Here is a 23002-nt window from a genome sequence, read left to right on the forward strand (position 1 = left end):
AGTAGCAACATGTACTTACAGTATCAAAAGCAAAAGTAGTCATTGGACTGCAGAATGGAGCCTGTTGGTAACATCACATTATTGGATTTATATTATATTACTGTTTTTTATTTATTAATAAAACAAAGACACCAAAAGACACACTTCTTTTTAGATTGAATATCCCCTTATTACAAGCACGTCTCTCAAAATTTGCCACCAAGAGAGAAATGTAACTAACAATTTAAACCCTTAAAACATTGGAGTTGGAGGACTTTCCACTGACTTTGTTTAGTCGGGATTCTACCAGCCATTGCACTAATGGCAGCTGTAGTCACTTCACCATGCGGCTATGATGACAAATCTACACACTATTTCTTCAAGTAATGACAATGATGTTTAAACACTTGAGATATCAAAGACTTTCAGCAATGTCACGTGATTCATGTGCAGTTTTCAATTACAATTTACATTTATCTTTTACTTCCAAAAGAGGGAAACTGCCACAGTGATCCAGAGACAGCGAGATATGCTCAAAGTGTGCCCTCCTGTGGATGTTGTGTTAACTGCAGTTGTAGTCACAGGTGCAGTGGTGGTAGATTCCCTAGCCTGTCCCACACATGTCCCCACATTTCCTACTTTGTCCACAGCAATCAGCTCCACGTTCTGTGAACAGCAGGAGGCGCTATAGGTAGCCACTGTGATGTTCTCACCCGATGCCCCAGCCACTGTGCTGGTGTTGAGGGTGCCATTCCCTTGGCGGATGGTGATGCTCTCTATGCCAGTCCCGTTAACACCATCGGTGAGATTAGCGACAAACTCCCATTGGGCGGAAGCGCAGAGCGATGAGGAGGACGGACAGTTGGTTGATGTGCTGACTACCTGGCACACAGGGCGGGTAACATCTGTCACCTGGACACACAGAAACAGAAGTGGGAGAGATGAAGCGAGAATGATGAAGACAGAAGAAGACAGGGTTGTACAAATCGTTAAGGAAAAGGCCAAAAGAAGACCAGGGCCATTTATTTCACCATCAATTAATTGCATTTTAACATCAGTAATTGTCAATCATGGCTAACTTTGGCACATCATCATACTTATCATGACCAAAGGCACCACCAACACCATCAAATAAAAGAAATGGCCTAATAAGATAAACTAGTCTAATAAATGGGAAATACGGTTTTAATCTTGAAGAATATTAGCAGTTGCAAAACCTCTGATGTGAGACAGAGACCATCCTAGCATCTCTTCTTTGACATTCAATATAGAGTTTTCCTTATCTTTCTCTCTAACCTTGGCAGCCACCGAAAACCTGAGGACAGCATAGTTCACATCACTGGCAGCTGCGTTCTCTGCCTCAATGGTAAGGGTCACATCCGTTCCTGACGCAGCGCTGGCCGGTACTGTCAAGGTTACGGTGCTATTGGCTGTGCCTCTGCTTCCTGATGCTATGGTGACGGTGCTGGGTGAAGTGGAAGTATAACTGCGGTCATTGTTGGCTCGCACTGTAAAAGTCCCAGTTGCAGAGTTGTTAACAACTCCGTTGGTGGTTGTGGCAACTGTGAAAGGGACGGAGATGGTGGAGCCTGGTTCTATGTTGGTGTTGTTGACTTGGGCCTGGAAAAGCAGAGGAAGGAAATTAAAACAGAAACATGAGGTTATAAGAAATGAACAATTCTTTTTCTATTGTATATAAAGATGTGTTTAAAGATGTTGAAGTGCTGCACCGAGGCAGACAAAGAACAAGACTGTGCTCACAGTTACAGAGATGCCAGAGGTCTTTATCTGTGTGGAGGCCTGTCTCTGGAAGCTGCTTGTTGTCGACCTGGAGGTGGAGCTGCTGTCCTCTCCTTTCAGGCGAACCACAAAGTCACCTGCCGGGACTCCAGTGAATGTCACCAGGAAGTTACCGCTTCCCATCGACTGTGGAAGACAGAGAGAGAAAGCCACATGTCACAAAGTAGACTGTAACATGAGGAATGACTGTCTCTCTGTTGCAACCCTTCTGTGCAATCTAGGCCAGCAAAACATGTATTTTTCATATTTACTTTCAATTTATTGCTATTTACCCAAAACATATTAAAATTCTAAATTGATTTAATATGCTCCAGGCAGGCAGAGGTTTCAAATAATGTCAGAAATCCACAAAAATGGCCTCCATTTGCCATTTTAAGCCTTTTTTGAGTTCATTGTGCCAGTATTTGTGTATATATTCTGGACATTAATTTTTTTTTTAAACACCTCCTTCAACTGTTCCCCTCATTCCTTCTTCTTGTGTCCTATTCATTTTAATACAGTGCTGTATGAAATGCAACTCTTAGAGACATTCAACTTTTCATAGATCTTATAGACAGGTAATCCATTTGAGTAACTAACTTGCTGTTAGATTAAATTTTGTCAAAGTTATATTATCGAGTCAGCTGTGAAAGCATAGTAACATCAGCTACAACCATTGGCTTTCCCAAGTAGAGAATAAATCGCAATAGAAAGAAATTGGTTTTGGTTTGACTGTAACTTGTAAAGAGTAATGTAAAGTATATATTTTAGCTACTAGGTATGGGCCCTAAGGTTTATCAAGTGTGACATCTGACATGCCTGTAGTGATCCATTGACCTCCGTTGGCCCTGAGCTGTCAAACAGAGTGACCTCTGTGACCTTTACTGTGTCACTTCCTGTCACAGAGACCAAGAGGCTGGCATTACCACCTGCAAGTTGTAACAAAAGAGAAAGGAAAACAAGATGTGTATCACTGTGGCACGTCAGAAGACATGAACATAATGCACAACAGATAGATAGATAAGACTGAGAGGCTCTGAAAGAGACAGAATGGGGTCAGGCAAATTCAAAGGAAACAAACTGTAGATGACAGTTAACTGTAAAAGTGGTCTGACCTGAGAGAGGACGTCCCTCCTTTAGACTGAAGTCCCCATGGGCTCCTTCATGAGCTTCCACAAGGTTGTAAATGAAGTTCACTGAACTCTGACCTGATGTACACGTACACACACACACACACACACACACACACACACACACCACACACACACACACACACACAATAGATTTACAGCTGCAAACACAACAGTTGACAAAGATCTGTGAAAAAAAAAATCTTTTGAAACTTCTAACTCTCACTGACTGTGAGCCCATTATATAACAATCATTGAACTCTGTCATATTACTGACCTGTGACCTTAACAGAATAGGGACTATTAGAGTTAACACTGATTTGCCATAATCCTGTTTCATTGTCAGTGTTGAGGCTTATGCGACGTAGGTTTCCTGCTGTAGTGAAAGATGCCAGAGGACCATTGGACTGACTGGAATTCTGAGATACACCTGGAGGAGACAGAGACATGTTAACACCAACGCTACCAGCACAAAGATCTTTTCATCAATCATTGGAGCGGTCACAACTCGACATTATCAATAACAGCACCTGTAGAGCTGGTGAGACTGAAGGTGAGAGATGAGGCTCCTGTGATGTATGCAGTCATATTCCTTAATGAACCATCAACAGTAAAAGTAAAATTATCGGGCCTTCCAGGACTCCTCATGACCTGAAAAACTGTCACCTGAAAGAGGAAGGTACAGAAACTTCACATTTACACACATACTCTGCAGTTCATCCTGCATCTGGTCTGATTTTCTTGTTTGATGTCTTACCACAGCGCTGGCTGATGAATCTTCTATAATACTTGTAGCCACAGAGAGCTCTGATTTGGTGACCTCAATGGTTTGACCTCCAGAGGCTCGGGCTAGGTCACGGTACAGCTGGGCATCTGATTGGCTCATTGAACGTGGATTCACACCCTGAATGCCTCTGCGGCGCCGTCGACTGACCAGGACATCTGTCAAAATGAAATTAACCTAAAAGTGTAAGGATAGAAAAGAAAAACTTGTAAAGGTTATGATAGATCTGCATACGTGATATATAAGCCCACAAATGTTTACATACTATTTCATCATTTCTTGATGGAATGAATTGACATTTAAAGAGCAAGGATAAAAGCTGACTCCTACCACAGACTTCCTGTTCTCTATAAGGGCAGTGATGGTGCTTTTCAGATAGGCATCTTTAGCTGGTGCATCAGTGAAGACGAAGATCTCGGAGGAGGATGGAGCTGCTGTCAGGGCAAGCTGTCAATCATATATAGCACAGGAAGAACTGTTATTCATTAGAGACGTTCACATTAGACGAAAGAATGGCCCAGAATAAAAATATACTTATATACAATACTAATTAATGATTCCAAAATAACTGAAATTATTGCTTAACAGTAGAAAAGTGCTCATGATATGGTCAACACCTGCAGTCCAGACAGGCACATCTCTGGGATGTCTCCTCCTCCATTTGCAGACAGCTTGTTGATGCTGTCTTTGAATACATCTGCATTGGTTGTCATAAGCAGAGGTCCAAAACCTGGATGTACAGATAATTGATCCCAATCACATCTTTAATTAATCATTTCACTGTGGTTATTAGGAGACAGGCACAGGCCTTGTGAGTTACCCACTTGGGTCATTGAAAGGTACCAATATGTAGGCAGAGGGCTCCTGCTGGGTCCCCCTCTTACTGTCAATGATTTCAAAGGAAACTCTCTTTGCCTCAGCAATGTCATCACTCATGCTGCCTGTGGTGTCAATGACAAAACACAGAACAGAGGACTGGGAGAGGCCCATCAGTCTGGAGGGACGAGAGAGAGAGAGAGAGAGAAAAAAAAACTAATTACCTTTTCATGTTGCTGTGAGTGAGAGTTTCTTATGTGGGTTATCAGTGATTACTATTCGACCTTGATCAGGCTGCTGCTTAGCACAGAAAGCAAATGTTTAGAAGCAGCCCAGTAAGAGTGTGAATTTGTGATTTGCAAGATAAAATACATCTAAATGTTGCAGTTAAAGCTGAGCTAAATGGTGAATTTCAACACCAGTGATTTTATCAGTAAATTTATTTCAATGTGAAGGTGGGACCATGGATACATGCTCTTTATGTTTGATTTCATTTAGCATACATATTCATCCACCCTACATCTGGTCACATTTTTGTTCCTCTTATAGGATAGCCCTTACCGCAGGAAGTTCCTGTCTCCCACAGCTGCTCTGATGTCCTCCAGTAGCTCTATAGTGGCATTCACAGCCAAATCAGCTGCCTTGTGGTGAAGTGAGCCATGACTAGACCCAACATCATCCTTACTGATGCCCCCCACTGGGTCCCGTCTGCTTGTCTGGTCAAATAAACCACCGTGGCTGCATTTACCTTAAATCAGAGAGAATATTTACGTTATATAGATACATTCACAAAATACTAGTAGTGGAACACACATGAATGTAGATGATTCTGTAATGTTACCCGCAGGCTTTGCTGAGGAGAAGATGTTGAAGTAGCCTGAAGTGAGAAGCCCCTGCTGCAGCAGGTCAGGCAGAAGGTTGTCGGCACAGTTCCCTCCTGTACAGTTCCTACAGGTTGGCATACTTGGGCCTGCAGCAAATTTAGTGAATGAAACAGAAATAAACATAACGCACAAACATAATGGCAGAAATTCTGATATTCAATTACATTACCTTACACATTATACTATGACACAAACAGAGAGAAATGTGTCTACACATGTATATCAGAATCTGGTAAGCTTGTATGAAGACATATCATTGAGTGATTTCTTTTACTGAATAAACTGTGATCACTGCAAATTTTAATCATGTATATCAAATGTTGGAATTTCTCTTGAATGGGAAGCACAGAGTAGTAATGAGTAACAATGTAACAATTTTCATGTGTGGCTTTCTGTTTATGTATGCATGTAAAGTTTCATGAGTCAAAGCAGGGCGGGGGGTTTGTTAACTGACAGGTGACAGATATGCTGTCACTGTGCCTTGTGTTATTTCTCACTCAAGCATATATAGTGTCATTCTGACCAAACAACAGCTTTGCAGACAAAAAATGTTGTTGAAAGCAAAACTGTATGCGCAGACAGCGGTTACTGTACCTGCCAGGTTCTCAAGAGGTTGGTCTGGTCTGATCAGAGTGCTGTAAGGAGCTTTGTTCCCCAGCTCCACCCAGTTACTGTGACTGTAGAAGTCCTGAAAAATAGAATATGAAAAATAATTTACTACATCACCATCGCTTATTGTTGTAATTATTACTCTTGCCTCCAAAACAATAACACCATCCAACCCCCAAAAAGGGAAAATAATCCTCACCTGCAGGGTATGACAGACTCGTCCAAGAGTCCATCTCCCTGCAACAAAGTTCTCCAGCTTCACACTGGCTTTCACAGCAGACACACCTCAACAATAGAATAGCGTAGAAAGAAAATTAGGTTCAACTGAAGCTGAAATATGAAAATATACTCCTGGTCTAAACTCAAATAACAATGTGCAGCTGATATGAAAATGAATGCCCCATTATGTCTTATGGAAATGCAGCAGATTCTTCCTAATTGACCAAATTTATTCTGCTCTCTGGTATGTTTACCAGTGGGAAATCTTGTCTTATCAGTGGAGGGGATTTCTTTATAAAAAATTAAAGAGCAAACTGTCTCCTGAATAGCAATGCTCTGATCCATCCATAGAAATCAGGTCTGACTTTCACCACCTTCATCACACCTGACACTAAGCAGAGGACATAAATCACCATAGATTATTTCTATGTGTCAGAATTTACACTGTGAGAAAGAAAAACATTTTAAACAAAAAGATATACAGTATATAGGAAATAATGTTTGATGTGTACCTGATGTGATGACATCCCGTCCTCCCTGGAAGGTCTCATCATCAAAATGGTGCTCCTCGCTCAGGGCGAACACCACGTCCACTATGGCATTGCTGAAGTACATACCGGCAATGGATGTTTGGAATATGACACTGGAGAGGAGAATTGTAGAAGTACCTGTAGAGGAACAGGCCCTCTGCACCTTGTCAGCTGACAGGCTGTCATCAATCTGGAGACAAGAAATGAAAAATAACAGACTGTATGATGGAGAATGTAGGTTTAAAATGCAACCGCTGTACTCTGCCTTGACAAGGAAAACTGTACAACAAAAGTCAGCTATGATTGGTATATTAATTTACTATTTTCAGCATCATTGCAAAGGAGTTGATGCTAACTAAAACTGTAGAAACACCAGCCCCATGTCACAGAATAGAAATTAATACAAGACAGTGTATAACCTAGATACTTGAATGCACCACAGAATTCCAAGTCTCTCTGTTTCAGCGTGGCTTTTCAACTCACAGTCAGGCTGAAGTCCCGTCCCTCAGAGGCAGCGATATCTCTGCAGACCTCAGCCGTCTTTCTGAGGACTGCCCTTTGTGTGATGTCACGGTGAGTGGAGGAATTCCCATCAAATGTGAAGAGTGGTTGGAAACAATGAATGAGACCTGGCAGTGAGAGGACCACTAAAATCAGGAGCATGACTGTCCGTCTGGCAGTCATGACGGATGAGGAGCAGGAGGATGAGGAGAGTGAAGTTTAAAGAAGGAGAGATATGGATTGATACTGTCTCCAAACCAGTCTCTTCTGTCCTACCTCCTCTCTCTGACTGCTTCAACTCTTTCCCTCACCAGGGCTCACCTTCTGTATTGCTGTTTGCCACAAAAAGGTAATTTATTGTGCAGTAACTCCAAAAGGGGTTTCCACAGACAGAAAACAATGTGGTCAAGCACAGAGAGGTCTCTGGCTGTGAACCAGGTGTAACGAGGCAACAAGTGGCTAATGAAAACACCTGAGGAAGAAAGAGAGAGAGACGAAATAAGCATAGGAAGGGTAGAAGGAAACAAAGATACTTTTTAAAAAGCTTTACATTTAACAGAAATAATGACAATAAACAAACAAACAAAAAAAGAGTACTACAGGACATCATTAGATTTTTAAGGAAAACATCCTTTTTTGTAGGATTTTTAAATGCCAGTACTACAAAAGTTGGAATTGACACAGTAAAATGTTGCGCAGTCAAGTCTGAGAATCTACACTTTTAACATAAATGCCAAGAAAAATAGAATGGCACTCAGTAGAGCACATACGTCCACCAAGGTCCAACAATCATACATGTCTGTCTATTGTACAAACACATAGATCTCAACACCTATAAATACGTCATCAACAGTATTTCTACATTACTTCATGAGAGATGAAAGAAATTGTTGAAAAATGCCCTATATCACAATGTTAAGGAAACTGATAAAATAAATTCCTCCATCTTCCCCTTTGGTCAGATCTACACCATCCAGCATTTTATGGATTCTTCCCTGGCCCATGCCCCATTCCTTTACCATGTCTGCAACAAATCAGTTCAGTACTTTTTGTGTAGTCCAGAACACATAAAAGCATATCTTCCTTGGCTATGCTAATTAATTTGGCTGCATCTGATGTGTTCAGATACATGCAATTATTTAATATCAAATAAATATCTGGCCTAATTTGACAGACTGTAAGCTCTCATGGAAATATATACAAATGCCAGTTATTACAGGCAATGCTAATACTAATGCAGTTAATGCAGAAGATACAGAGTCATTTCACACACTTTCAACTTGCACTTACCTTTGTGTGCTCTTAAGCAGTCCAGCTTTTTTCAGATGTTGGCACCACTTCAGGGTTACTATGTCAGAATTCAATGTCTAAACTAGGTAGATTATATTGTGTGTAGATCTAGGAGCTGTGTTATCTCAAAATGTTAAGAGTGTATGTGTATGAGTGTGTGTGCCGAGAGACAGCGTCAGCCTTTATTCCTTCCTCTTATAGCTCACATCTGTCCTGAGTGATTGAGCTGATGACTAGAATTCCACAGGAGGACTCCCACACACCCTTCTTTTTTCTTTTCTTTTCTCTTCTCTTCTTGTTTTTTTTTTTTTTTTTTTTTTTTTTGCACATCCACAAGTGTTTGAGTGAGAACATGGGAGTGTCTGATAACAATTTTTTTTTTTTTTTGCATTCCCAGATCCTTTGGGGGCATTTACAGGAAATTTGTTTCCAGGTAAAGGAGTGGCTCAACATGTCTGTGCTTTCACAGGTTTGGTAAAATTGTTGTTTGGTTCAGGTCCAATGGTACCAAACTGGGGAACATCACTGTGATGACAGGACTCTGGAAAGCCGTGCACTTTGACTGGCTGTTGTTTGCCAGATAATGTAGTTACAGCACATAACTTTCCCTAAAACCAAAAATTGTTTTTACAGTTCTTTTTAAACTTTACTTTATTTTAGACATAACCAGTCTAAAGCTGCGCACAACCCAGTACATTAATGCACAGACATGACAACAACAGCAATCTTCTCATTTCTCTCTCAGAAAGAATAAAAAAGCATATATGCCATAACATTGAACAATTGCTTGCCACCTGCCCTGCATGCGTTTGGACTGATGGAGAGAGACCAGAGCACCTGGATGAAACTCAAGCAGGCAAAGGGAAAAAAACTCATCACAGAAATACTCACTCCAGATCTAAACCCAGGATCTTTGTAAGGTAACAGCGCCCATCAATGAGCTGCAGTGCTGCTCCCATTGGACCAAATTAAACTGCCTAAATCAACTAAGCTCCATGTTTCCCTATAGATTATTCAACAAATCCAGTCAGTAAACAAAGTGCAAAAAGAACAATAGGAGCACAGAAGGAAAACACAATCAATCAATGGAGGATTAAAATACTGAGCCCTGATAACTTTTCAAAATCAATGATTAAATACAGTGTATCCATTGACTAATACTACTATGTGTTACCACACAACAAATGGACTCAATGCTGACCTTATGCCTCACTCTTACCACACACTTATTTGTTTTGGGGTAGTATTAAGTACACCCACACATTGTCTGAGTTGTATTGTTCTGACAGACCAAACAATGATATACTTCTGATGATGCATTTGTACAAATGAGCCAAGTTCTGTTTTTTTTTCTGATGCAATAATAATTTTCATGGAAAATTTCAAAAGAGCCCTGTTACGACAATCATGCCTCATAGTGGGCCAAGATCACTGAATGATGAGGAAATAACAACTCCTGGGGGATAGGTGTAGACACTGACACTAGAAGAGAAAAAATCCATGGGATACCATGATGTGTTTTTAATCCACCAATCTGTAGTTTTCTTCCTGAAACAGTCAAAGCAGGATTTCCCAACACCAAATTTCACAAGAAACTCTAAACTTGTGCAGTATCAGCTAGAGTACAATAATGTAGAGACTCCACCTTAAGGGTGAATTACGTAACACTGTGCACAATATGGCTTTGTGACTAATTAACCTACTTATGAAACTGCTAGTATTTTGTCACATTTTCCTTATATCACATAACACACAAGAATATTTGAACCTCTATATTTAAAGTCACTGTGTGTATTTTTTGTGATTATACAAAAGTTTTCATCTGTAGAAAAACAAGTCCATCCCAATGAAAACTAGAGCATATACAATACTTGATGATGCCACCTTGCATCAAACACAATAATATTGTCTCATGATGCTTAAATTTCAGTGCTGTGTTAATCAGATTGGGATATAACTAATCTCAAATCAAAGATAAGACCCAGGAAATTTCCTAATCGTCAGTCAGCTTACCTGTACACATGCACAGTAGCACCTCTGGTGAACTGCATTTAAGATTCTTGCCTGTGAGGTACCACAATGCCAACACATTGCCAAATTCCAAAAACCTGCTCAACAGCATATTTAGTGTTAAACCTTTGTTTGCACTTTACACAACCTTGCACATATTGAGTATGTGTGAGTCATTGTGCATAGACTAAAACAACAAGAAGTTAAGAAGATAAACGTTCCTCTGTTCATGGCTGGGGCACTTAAGTAGCTGACATACTTTCACCTCTTCACGCCCTCAATAAGGCTGTTGACACTTTAAATGAGCTGAATTTTTCAACTGTTCTACATCACATTGTGAATATCAGAGAATGTGTGTTATTACTTTTGATACATTCTACAGTTTATTTTATGTTCATTTATTTTATATCATTAGTTTCACTGTGTCATTATATCTATCGACACTCTCTAGCTCTTACCTAACGTACCATTAAGCTGCTTTTAAATCCTTCTCTCTCACCCAAGTGAAGAGCAGATACTAGATGGTTTATCATGTCCTTTTCTCTACATTTGATTTGCTTATAGGCTAAAATACCACGGCTGGCCCAATGGACTTGACAGGCCTTTCTATCCAAAATGCCATGTCCTGCTCAGTCATCCAGCCACCACCTCAGCACATCATTGTTGAGCACTGTCCTGAAAATACTGTTTGCCTGTCTGTAAAAATGCTTGTGGCTGAATTCCTTTTATGTGCTTAAGTTTCAGGGTCCTGGTATTGTCACACTGTCATGTCTTACTGAGACACTTGACTGGAACTGAGCCATTGTTTTTCCTATTGTGACATATTAAAATGTCATAATGATTCAGGTGGGACAAATCTGATAAAATATCATTTAGCTGTCGAGATGCTTCCTGTTATATTGTAGTCACAGCTAGAATGTTTGGGGCAGTTTAATTATGATCAAGAGGTCTAACATTTTTTGGTTAAACAGATGTCTCCTGTCACTTTCTGCTGGTATTTCTGCCTCTGAAGCTGTACAGTGTGGATCACAAGTGACCTACGGCTCCCACAATCCTGCTCAACACACACGGCTATCGTTACTATTATTATTACAATTAGCCTTACATCTCTCTGTGGAATTTGCTTTGTGCTGTGTTCCCTTTCCTCTCTCCCTCTGTCTCTGTCTCTGTCATTCAGATCTGCTTTTTGTGTGCCCTGAGATAACAGTCTGATTTGGTGCTATATAAATAAACCTGACTTGACTTGGCTTGAGAGCAACAAAGTTATTTGAAATTTGGCATCACCAATTACTATACTGACATGCCTGTCCATTCAAAAGCTGCTCATTCAAGCCAAGTATATTTACATGTCCATGGCTAAAAGCAACTCTGAACTATGAAGAGACATCAACCTATCAAACTCCACACCTAAAGACGTGCAAGTCACAGTCACACAGTCACACAGTGCGATTTTGACTTTTCCACAGCATCACATTGACTGACACGAGTAACTGTCAATAAATAACAATACCTGTATAGTGAATATATTTTTGTCTTACCAGTGATATTTTGTGACATCTTACTAGTAATATTTCATACATGAAGGTCAAAATTTGACAAATTGTAATAAGAGATCATCAGGTGAATCAAAAATCATTAGATACGCTAACCTTCTACCAGAGTTTACACAGTGACATTTCTGCAGTATTAAGTGCAGCATATGGATCATTATTACTAAATGCACTGGTGGGTTTACTTTTATGATGATTAGCTGAAGCTAGGGAGCTTCCAGCAGTCTGGAGTTTAGTGTGTTTAGCAAAAGAGAACAAAAAGCCTTTTTTTGTCTCCAACAAACAGTATTAATTACTGTTATATTCATGTATGTTGTCTGATACATGTCTGATACTCCTCTTTGTGTTGTATTCTTCAGACCACACCCAACATTACTACTATGTGAGTTGCAACAGGCTTGAAACTTTCGGCACTTAAGTTATGAAATTAGTTAATAATGAACAACTCAATTTCCTTAAAATTGCCAAAATACATACACTACAAGTATGCATTATGTTAAGACCATTATGTTTTAACCATGTTTCTCTTTCCCTGTGCATTAAGTTATAAAATGCAGAAATGTCATTCAGGCCACATGACTTCTGCTTATAGGTCTGTCTTTATTTAGAATTAAATGACATTTCCCGCAGAACTGTAAGTGCTGATGTGCAAAAATGAAGCACCATAAATGGCAATTTCCTCATGGTATTCTAACACCCTCACAATAACAAAAGGTAGTAGAAGAGAAACAATAATAATGCAAGTGATAGCAAATATCAGCCAAAATCCTTCCAATGGTAATGAGGATATTGGGTGCAATGTATTGCTCTCTCTATCATACACACAGTTCAGGTTGCTCTGCAGTCTGTAGATGACTTTACATCTCTGTGTATCTGTCTGGATGTCAGTGACTTTGAAAACCTCGTAGGGAGGAATCAGCACCTGGCTGTTTTGTTTGAAGGCAGAATAATGTGTTATGTCAGCCCCAAAACATGTGTAGATCTCAAAACATGAAGCGTTCCTTGTTAAATTCCACTCATCAGAACCTAATATGAAGGTGCTGAACCTAATATGTTTGCTAGACATGTTCATATTCAAAAGTGTCTCTGTTCTGTAACTTGTACGAAGACATGTCACTTGACTGTGCTTCAGAATCTGAATGGCTTCAGTTAGGGAAAAATAAAGGGAGTGGGACTCAAGCGTCTCGTTCGACTGCTTACGGCTTCTTTCTGCAAAGTCTTGGTTGACAGGTTGCAACGTAATATCTGTGTACATGTAAATGGCAATCGAATGATGTTTCTCCATGTACTTGTGTGCAGGCTCTCTAGCTTTTCGCTCTGCATCGCTCCAGGCTTGACTTAAGTTTGAATAGGAATCCCATCTCTGCATTAAAGCTTCATCAGTCACAACTGTAGCTTTGGATCTGCAGTCATTATACATGTTGTCACTCTGATCCTGAGTGGAACTCTGAAAGTAAGAGAAACAGATTGTTCATTTTTGTCCTGTAGATGGCAATGCACACTAAATCAACTGTATTTTGCTCTTTTGTACAGTCCATATCTCCTTTTCCCTTAAAAATAATAATATGGAATGGCTTTTGGAATCACTTTAATAGTGTGTACTCAAAGATAAGAATGATTTTTTTACACATTTTTTTAAATCAGAGGAGCCAGTGAGTCCTCAAGAATTTGATTCAATCGAAGGTAAGCCAGTAAAGATTTCAAGATAACTTCACTGATTTTGTTCTATGTCAATTATAAAGTGCTAAATAATATAAAGTATTAAATACCTCTCCAACAATATCTTGCCAGGTGAGTGTCAGATATATGACAACAAACATCAGCAATCCCACCAAAAGAACAAGAGAAGTAATGGCACATGCAGATAAGGTTTTTCTCTGACATGCTTGTCTCTCCCAGGTTGGCATACTGCATCTGGAACACAGGAAATCTATTATTTTTACCCAGAGGCACTGAGGTTGAGTATGTTTTTCATACATTTTTTCCTGGAATCAACGGGTAAACCCCTACAAAGCCTGGATGAGGGCAATAATATAAAAAGTATATTCATCCCTCGTCCTGATTCATTCCTCATCCTGAACGCCAGCAAGACCAAGGAGGTCATTGTGGATTACAGGAGGTCCAGGAAGACAGAACACAATCCTCTCCTCATACATGAGGAGGTGGTGGAGTGTGTGGACAACATCAAGTTCCTGGGTATCCACATCTCATCTGATCTCACCTGGTCTCTAAACACATCCCACCTGGTGAAGAAAGCCCAACAAAGGCTCTTCTTCCTCAGAAAACTAAAATGGGCTAGACTCTCCTCTTGGCTGCTCACTAACTTCTATAGAAGTCACAGAGCATCCTCTGTCTCAGTGTGACAGTGTGGTATGGCAGCTGCATGGCACAGGACAGAAAGGACCTAGCCCGGGTGGTGAGAGCAGCACAGGGGTTCGTGGGAATTGGACAGAAGTATAAAAACATGCACCATCAGACTGAAAGACAGCTTCAGAGCTGTGAACCCCCCCCCCCACACACACACACCGTGTCTTAAAGTCTCAAGCTTGCTTAAGCCATATGCACATTTTATCTCATTTTTATCTTATTTGATTTTATTTTATCTTATTTTTACTTTTATTGCACATATGTATAGTGTGTCTATAGTGTGTTTGTTTTCTGTTTGTATATTTTAAAGTATTGTGTCTTTTGTCTTTTGTCTGTCTTTTTCTCAAGCCGAAAGCTACCTAACAAAATTTTGTGTTGAGAATGCATAATGACAAATAAAGAATTCTTGATTTTTGATTCTTGGTGTGAGGTTGTACTGGTTGGATGTGATAGGTGTGTGAGTGTGTGAGGTGAGTGATACTAGTAAGCTGATGTGTAATTTAAAATGTTAGAACTGTAATGTAAGTTTGTATACCTCCATTGCCTATTCATTTACAATCAGCCACACCCCTTGTACATGCAACATTTCATCACTAGAGGCTCAGGAAAGGAAAAAAACATGTCAAGGGAGGACAGTGTTATACAGGTTTTTGATCCTCCTGACAGCAAATGAGTCTCATACAAACAGGAAAAATGTTTGTGGCTCTCCTTGAAAAATCATTACAGCAAATCAGGCCCTACTGTAAATCCAGTTCTAAGTCCAAATAAAGATGAGGGACTGAATATCAGAATTATTTGATTTTTAGTAGCTCAGTCTTCACTTCAATCCTCAGTAAACTCATTACGCTCAGAAAAGAATAAACTTACCACAACCTGAGCAGCACTGCAGCAAAGAATTGTCTGAGTCTGTGCTTTTTGTGTTTGGTGACTCGATGACTTACCTTTGTTTGTTTTTACCTGAGAGAGTCACCAAACAGGATACACAAGTGTATAGAACCTCCCTCGGGCAATGCAAACACTGATATGACCTCCTCTAGTGTGAAGCAAGAGTTTCATTTACACATGACAAACACATACACACAGTATAGGGAAATGCTGCAAACTACAAAAAACATTTAGTAGTGGTGAAGACCAAATGTGAAGACAGTTTCTTTTGTTAAATGGTTGCTCAACATTAAGTGCTGTTTAAACATCATATGAAAGATAAGCTCTGTATTAGCTCTGGCACCTTCACGCAAAGGTGCAGAAGAATGTCTGCACTGTGTGGCTGTACCTGTCGATCCTGTGAGCTGGGACTTTCTTGCTGACACCACATCCGCCCTCACCACATTTACTTCGGAGGATTATCATGCTGCTGAAAGCACTCTGCAGGGGGAAGGTAAGCCAAAACAATCGGATCCTTCAGTAAACATCTTCATATTCTCTATTAACAATAGATTAAATCTTACAACCAGGAAATATTCTGTGGTTCCTGATTATAGTTTAGCTAGGCTAGGCTGATACTTTTAGTAAGTAAGTAAAGTTGATTTATATAGCACCTTTCAAGAACAAAAGTTACAAAGTGCTTCACAGCATAAAATGAATAAATGAAAAGACATAAATAAAACCAATTAAAACAATATAAATGGGTAAAACTAATTAAAAGCAAGCCTGCACAGGTGGCAGGTATTAGGCTTCTTCTAAAAGGCATCAACAGTATCAACAGATCTCAATTCCAGGAGGAGCGAGTTCCACAACTTAGCAGCCACAACATCAAAAGCACAATCTCCTTTAGTCCTCAGCTGAGGTAAGATAAGATAAAATAATCCTTTATTAGTCCCACAGTGGGAAAATTTACAACAGGTACCACCAACAGGTAAAAAAAAAAAAACATACAAATTAAGTCGGTGTGCATGCAAATATAAAAATACAAATCTGGTCGATAACCGTGCTGTTGAAGAGTTATATTTTTTTTATTTTGGTTTTCCATTTAGATATGAAGTTTGCCAAAAGCCAAGTGTGTGACCTGAAATCACTGAGGAACTGGGCAACTCTGTGTGTTTTGCTTGTGGTGGTGCTCCTACTGTACCATGACCCATTTCTAATACTCTGGTGGCCTCAGAAACCTGCTGAGGTAGGTTGACAGTTCTTTCTTTGAGATGGTCACAACGTAATTTCTTCAGCCAGTTTACACCAAAAATATTACAAAACTAACTGTTGATTCTACCCATATAGCTGTTTTCTAACTATAATTGCAGAAAACTAAGACTGAAGGTTTACCTCTGGATATGGCGACAGACTCCATTGATGACATGTATGACGGCTGTCGATCTGAGGCAGCCTCTACCATTGACCTGTTTGGCGTGTTTGAGTGGCACTTCAACAGAAACTTCAGTTTTGCCTGGGCTTTAGCTGAAAGAGGTGCAAAGAAATCTGCTCACAGGCGCCTGAAAGAAGACCACGCTATAGTTATGTACATGTACACAAAAATGAAACACATCCAACAAGTTTTCAACAAAGCGGTGAAAACAGGGAAACACAACTACAGCACACATGGATTTAAGTTCCATTATTTCTACTTTTACTTGACTGATGCCATTCAAGTTCTGCATCACAATCAGACATCGTGCAGAACCACTTATCACAGGACATGGAAACAGTTTAACAATAACGTCATCAACACAAACATGCGTTTTGGTGCCTTCACTTTGACAGCTTCAACTAAACAGTCTTTTGATTTTAATGGCAATGTGTCTTGTTTTGAGATCGACACATGCTTTGGTGCTGACGTAACATATTACTCTGCTTCAAACCAGATGGGACAGGTGCTGATACCTCCCTATGAGGTTTTCAAAATCACTGACGTCCTGACAAATGACCCATGGTGTGATGTAGTTTACAAGCTACAGAGCACCAAAATACCAAGGACAGATTTAAATTGCAAACTGAATGAGAGGCAAATAAAAACATATTTTGGAGCTGTTTCAACACACTGGTATACAAGCAGTGGGATGATGTTAGCATGTGCAGTACTTATGGTTATAACTTCTTTGGTCCTTGTAAAACGCAGACAGAAGTGTTTTGTGGTTGCAGTGATGGGTGCCCTGCTGATGGAGATAATTATTGTGGTGATTCTGAAAATTAGCCAGTGAGTCAAAGAAGTGTGTTGTATGCTAATAACATATTCCCTTTTCCTGTCTTCCAAACTGTAGAACTATGTAAGGTTTTTGAATCATTTTTGTGGATTTGGAGAGCCTTTCTAACAAGTAAAAGCAGGTAAATGAAGTGCAGTCCTGAATATTCAACCTCAAAACTGATATATATTTTTCACAGTCTTTGATGCACTGCTCAAACAAATTAACTTGTATAAAGCAAAACTGCCAGTGTGATTTTGTAACGTATCCTTGGGTCACCCTGGTGGTATTAAATCTTTTTAAACATTTGATAATAAACAATATGTAATATGTTGTGGCATTGTTCAATTGTTTTATTAAGAGACATCATATAGTACACAGACCCTCTCTATCTGCACTGTTAACCTTTACATTTTATTTTATTTTTTTGTGTTTAATCAATACAGGACAGTGATGCAGAGCCCTTGTTAAAGGTCACTGATCGGGTGATCTGGTGGATCACTTGGTTAACCATGTACTATTACAGTTAAGTCCTTACTGCAGTGGCCTAGGTTTGAATCCAGGTGGGCCCCTTTGCTGCATATCACCTTCTGTCTCTTTTCACATTTGCTGTCCAATTAAAGGCAGAAAATGTCTGAAAATATCAATGACCCATCTGTAAAGAAATTACCCTGCATGTACACTGATTTTTTTTACATTTTATTTTTTATGACATAGTCATCAGGGAGCTGTCTTGAAGATGAAAAGAAGGGAACGTGCAGTATTTTTTTTAGGTTTTCACACACTTTGTTTTGACTGGGCAAATGGGAAAAATAAATTATACATTTCCTAAAAACACATTCTCCTACAATGTCTTCATATGTTAGACTAGAGAATAGTCTGCAACTACATAAATTCCAAATGCACAGACCTATACAGTATAATTGATTGCAATCAAAGTGGAGTGACTTTAATGTGTAGTCCTCCTGGAGGTTTCACCCCTGATTGGAATGACCTGCAGCTGGTGAAAGACAATCTTGAACTCCCTCCAGTCACCAAAGCATCACTACAGCATGTGAGTGGTGAACTACGGTAAGGGAATAAAAACCTTAATTTCTTCCCTTGATATTCCTTGTATCTGATCAAATTCCAAACAAGCATGGAAATATTTGCTTTTTATGCTCTGTTTTACTTTTACAGCCTGTCTTAAGTGAAAGTGGTATTTTGTGTGCAGATTTCTATGCTGGTGGAAGATGACCATGATGGGAGTTTGGGCTGCAGTGCTAATGAGTTATGGAATTACTACAGGATTTGCAAAGGTAGTGTATTAACTGTTCTTTTGCTTTGCGGTCTTTTGCTCAAGTGTGATTGCTGTAGGTAGGATTATCATTGAGTAAAATTTTAATCAGAAAATTTTATTTTTGCAGAATTCTGCAGAGTTAAAAGGTCAAGTTCCATTGAATCTGGCTCCAAATGCTGTTGATGACATGTACATTGGATGCAAAGACAAGATGGACTACAGAGTGAAGAAGCAGTACCTGGCAAATGAGAAAAACAAAGACATAAATTTCACACTGGCCTGGGATGAGGCAGAGAAATACTACAACAAAAAATGGAAACGTAAAAAGGGAAAGAGACCTTCCACAGCACTAGGTAAAGAGCAGATCATGGCTATTTATGTGTATACCATCGACAAACCAAGTGTATATCTTGATTTCAATAATGCAGTTCGAACCCAAAGATCTATGTACAAGACCACATTCAGGTATCACGCACTTCACTTTTTCCTGACTGACGCCCTTCAAACTCTCAAGTCTCGCAAACCTGAAGAAGAAAGATGTCTGACTGGCTACCGCAGAGTCAACAGCTACTTTAGCCAAGATGTTCTCAATAAAGTGATGCGCTTTGGCTCTTTTACTTCCAGCTCAATGGGTTGGTACCCCAGCGCTGAGAGATTTGGGGAAAAGTCATGCTTTGACATTATCACATGCTCTGGAGCAGACATCTCACTGTACTCAAAGCTTGGAGAGTCAGAGAGAGAAGTGCTAATTCCTCCTCATGAGGTCTTTAAAGTCACAAAGATAGAGAAGAGAGCTGACCAGAGGAGTCTGCCATGTGAGGTGGTCTACAAACTGAAGAGTACAAGCCAAAGTCTCTCCAATTTGAACTGTGCTCTTTTCTGAAATAAGTGGTCTAGCACATTTAATATATATTTGCTGTTAAGAAAACATGCAAAATAATGCTATTAGATGGGCCAGAAAGGGGATTTCAAGATATTCAATAAGTTCTATTGAATATTGATTTGTCAATTTAAATAAAGACATGATAACATTCTGACTGTTCTCCTAATATACAAATAGGGAATGCCAATATTTTAATATTTGACTTAACCTTTGTTATTGAGTAGCTGTGTTTCTTTGTATTATCCATGTCATTTGCATTTAAACTGGATGCAGTGAAGAAAAACTATTCTCCATGCCATCTCTGTTTGGACAGGCCTGAAGTTGGCAATGGACCATGAGCTCATGCAAGTAATGTATCACACAAGCCACTTTAGTATATCAGTGTAATGTTGTATATAGATGTCTTCGTTGAACATTGAGTTTGTGCAGATTACAAGCTCATAAAGAAGTGGAGTTACAGAGTATATTAAAGCCAGTGTAGATTTTTTTTTTTTTTTTTTTTGTTAGGTCTATTGCAGAATGATATAATATATGGATATATATTCATATTATGTGTTCATCAGTATATATCTCTGAAAGTAAGATTCAATGTGTTGTTTTCATCACCTACATACCTATATGGGGTGAGGGGAGAGGTGTTCAGTTGGCTGCAATCTACAACCTTACCACTCCCCTTTTTCTAATTGCATTTTAAGCTGTGAAATAAAAACCAGCAGTCAGATGCTTTCACTGAAATCAAATTATTTACACTGAAAATCATAAGACTCTTGTTTAGTGAAAGAGTCACAATGTAGACTAAATCTGTTAACCATATCTCCATGTCACCAGATATGTACTGTAACTCATTCATATGTCTGAGAGCAAAGTCAGCAGCATCAATTATTTTTTCATTCAGTGGCTATGTTTCCTCAATGTCTAACTCTTCTGAACCCAGAATTCTAGGCACAGAACCAGGTTTAGGTGTGACAGTCATCACCTTTTGCTGACTCATGAAACTTTTTTTTTTTTTTTAGTAATGCAAGACAAAAAACAGAACATCAATATACAAAACAGGGTGCAATGTGTGGTGTATGAAATTCAAACTTGTAACACTTGCAAACTCAAGCAGAGAGATGTCTGACAACATAGATACTTTAGCCAACCTGTTCTCAACACAAGTAGACTTTTTGGGTCTGCCATGTAATGTATTGCCATCCCAACACTGGCAGATTTGCTTTAAGTTGTCACATGCTCTGGATCAGATGCCTTGCTGTATTCTCAACTTGCTGAGTTGTACAGATAAGCCCTTATATTCCCTTTTATGGTAATCTTTATCTTTAGTTTTATCTTCCTTTTTGTATGACACCAATGAGCTGACTTATCTTGCACCACAACTTCCCTATGTGCTTATTATAGAAGTGCATCATACACTCAAAGACTGAAGAGGTGGACTAAGCTGTGTCACTGTACCTCTGCTTAACTCAAAAAGCAGGGCTGATATTATTTTATTTGATAACTGTGCTCTCTGTACAAGATTCTTCTTTAGTGAGAGATGGCAATGATGGCAATCTGGGTGGCAGTTCTAATCAGTTACGGAATCTCTACAGGAATTGCAATGGTAACGTATATGCAGGATGGTGGCTTGCTTGAGTGTGACTGCTATGCTCTTCCATTTATAAGTAAGATGACCATAAAACACATTGTCATGATGTGTATTTTTTTTTTTTTTTATAGCACTCTGCTGCACATAGATCAGATGATGTCCTTACTCTGGACATGGCTCCTGACTCTGTTGATGACATGTACAGTGGCTGCAAAGATAAAATGAGGACCAAAGCAAACAACTACCTGAAGAATGAGAAAAATGCTGATAGTGATTTCACACTGGCCTGGAAGAAGGCAGAGAAAAAATGGCCTAAGAAAAAACCAGGGAGAGAACAGAAAATGGCTATTTATGTTTATACCCTCAATGAACCAAATATATATCTCAATTTCAATAATGCAGTTCGAACCCAGAGATCTATGTACAAGACCACATTCAGGTATCACGCACTTCACTTTTTTCTGACTGATGCCCTTCAAACTCTCAACTCTCGCAAATCTGAAGAAGAAAGATGTCTTACTGGCTACCGTAGAGTCAACAGCTACTTTAGCCAAGACGTTCTCAACAAGGAGATTCGCTTTGGCACTTTTACCTCCAGCAGAAGGGATCAGTACCCCCACACTGACAGATTTGGAGACAAGTCATGCTTTGAGATTGCGACATGTTTTGGAGCAGACATCTCACTGTACTCAGAGCTTGGAGAGTCAGAAAGAGAAGTGCTGATTCCTCCTTATGAGGTCTTTAAAGTCATCAGAGATAAAGAGGAGAGCTGATGACAAAAATCTGCCATGTGAGGTGGTCTATAAACTGAGCAGTACACGCAAAACTCTCTCCAATTTGAATTGTGCTCTGGTACCACCAATTCCATGTTTTACAATGGACTGCTAATAAATGAAAATAACCAGACGCACCATATTAATTATTGCAAATTATCTTCAAAACTGAAGTGAATATGGATTCCTTTGTTATCCATGCAGAAAATACCATCATTAATATTTGAATAACTTAACAATATAAAACTGAATTTAAACAGTTAGCCAGAGGTGCAGAGGTTGTACTGTTCAACAAGTACCCACTAGACAAAGAGAATTTGTCCTGAACACTGTGTAACTGTTATGATTGATCCGTATTCTTAAGGATATCACATTACTTTTCAATCCAACATGGGGACAGTGCATATTAACAAAAGTTAACATCATGTATTGAAGAGTGTCAACTGTGAGGTAAATTTGATAATAAACGGCTGTGAAGAGTTTTAAAGAACATGATGAGGCATCTACGATACACGTTACTCATTGTTCCTCCTCTCATAAAAATGTAAATATCAATAATTTATCAAGCGATTTATCAAGAGAGTTGGTCATTGTATACAGTAATATTACTACATTGGTTGTACTGCTCATGTATTTAAATTGAATGCATGATCTATCTTTCAGTGTTATTGTATCAAAACTGTAATAAAACATCCTGTTTTTTCACAAATTGTGCATGTTTGTCAAACGTGTTTATACCATATGTTTTCATATCTTTTTCTACATTTGTCTTATTTAGCGTGTCTTAATGTTATACATTTAAAGCCTGATAACTAATTAAGGGCCTATTTTGACCTCCCAAATTTATACAGTCTCATTTTTATTCATTTCTAAATTATCTCTGTGTCCTCACACTATCTACCAGTCAAAATCCAAATGAGACAA

At 39.2% G+C, this 23002-nt stretch overlaps 5 protein-coding genes across 7 annotated transcripts; 3 read left to right on the top strand and 2 right to left on the bottom strand.

Moving 5' to 3' along the window:
• Positions 1 to 144: 144 nt before the first annotated feature.
• Positions 145 to 8715, bottom strand: vwa10.2 (von Willebrand factor A domain containing 10, tandem duplicate 2). Its single transcript, XM_018664902.2, has 18 exons — positions 8522 to 8715; positions 7214 to 7703; positions 6713 to 6920; positions 6181 to 6266; positions 5967 to 6060; positions 5330 to 5458; positions 5050 to 5236; positions 4497 to 4666; positions 4290 to 4402; positions 4003 to 4119; positions 3646 to 3849; positions 3419 to 3554; positions 3166 to 3318; positions 2874 to 2966; positions 2578 to 2687; positions 1741 to 1905; positions 1276 to 1599; positions 145 to 891 (listed from the first exon to the last, which is right to left on the bottom strand). The coding sequence occupies exons 2-18, from the start codon at positions 7412 to 7414 to the stop codon at positions 460 to 462; spliced, it is 2922 nt and encodes a 973-aa protein (XP_018520418.1). The 5' UTR covers positions 7415 to 7703; positions 8522 to 8715; the 3' UTR covers positions 145 to 459.
• A 2263-nt stretch (positions 8716 to 10978) lies between these two features.
• Positions 10979 to 16748, bottom strand: LOC108875756 (ecto-ADP-ribosyltransferase 5). 2 transcript variants are annotated; one of them, XM_051070715.1, is made up of 4 exons: positions 16708 to 16748; positions 15722 to 15813; positions 13851 to 13995; positions 10979 to 13528 (listed from the first exon to the last, which is right to left on the bottom strand). In XM_051070715.1, the coding sequence occupies exons 2-4, from the start codon at positions 15796 to 15798 to the stop codon at positions 12692 to 12694; spliced, it is 1059 nt and encodes a 352-aa protein (XP_050926672.1). In that variant the 5' UTR covers positions 15799 to 15813; positions 16708 to 16748; the 3' UTR covers positions 10979 to 12691. The 2 variants fall into 2 exon arrangements, with proteins under 2 accessions (XP_050926672.1, XP_050926673.1); XM_051070716.1 differs by lacking the exons at positions 15722 to 15813; positions 16708 to 16748 and adding an exon at positions 15316 to 15373.
• On the top strand, positions 15683 to 18132 carry LOC108875790 (ecto-ADP-ribosyltransferase 4). Of its 2 annotated transcripts, XR_001959921.2 has the most exons (4): positions 15683 to 15826; positions 16422 to 16561; positions 16686 to 17703; positions 18008 to 18132. XR_001959921.2 is itself a non-coding variant. In XM_018664930.2 (3 exons), the coding sequence occupies exons 2-3, from the start codon at positions 16424 to 16426 to the stop codon at positions 17577 to 17579; spliced, it is 1032 nt and encodes a 343-aa protein (XP_018520446.1). In that variant the 5' UTR covers positions 15683 to 15826; positions 16422 to 16423; the 3' UTR covers positions 17580 to 17891. The 2 variants fall into 2 exon arrangements, 1 of the variants encoding a protein (XP_018520446.1); XM_018664930.2 differs by lacking the exon at positions 18008 to 18132 and having other exon boundaries at positions 16686 to 17891.
• A 367-nt stretch (positions 18133 to 18499) lies between these two features.
• On the top strand, positions 18500 to 19874 carry LOC108875791 (ecto-ADP-ribosyltransferase 5). Its single transcript, XM_018664931.2, has 3 exons — positions 18500 to 18632; positions 18775 to 18859; positions 18968 to 19874. The coding sequence occupies exons 1-3, from the start codon at positions 18514 to 18516 to the stop codon at positions 19721 to 19723; spliced, it is 960 nt and encodes a 319-aa protein (XP_018520447.1). The 5' UTR covers positions 18500 to 18513; the 3' UTR covers positions 19724 to 19874.
• Positions 19875 to 21130: 1256 nt separating this feature from the next.
• LOC108875793 (ecto-ADP-ribosyltransferase 5) lies at positions 21131 to 22787 on the top strand. Its single transcript, XM_018664932.2, has 2 exons — positions 21131 to 21320; positions 21437 to 22787. Exons 1-2 carry the CDS (start codon positions 21255 to 21257, stop codon positions 22076 to 22078), a joined length of 708 nt encoding a protein of 235 aa, XP_018520448.1. The 5' UTR covers positions 21131 to 21254; the 3' UTR covers positions 22079 to 22787.
• The last annotated feature ends 215 nt before the right edge of the window (positions 22788 to 23002 follow it).

Source organism: Lates calcarifer, linkage group LG5, assembly GCF_001640805.2.
Source record: "Lates calcarifer isolate ASB-BC8 linkage group LG5, TLL_Latcal_v3, whole genome shotgun sequence".
In the NCBI taxonomy this organism is placed as follows: domain Eukaryota; kingdom Metazoa; phylum Chordata; class Actinopteri; family Centropomidae; genus Lates; species Lates calcarifer.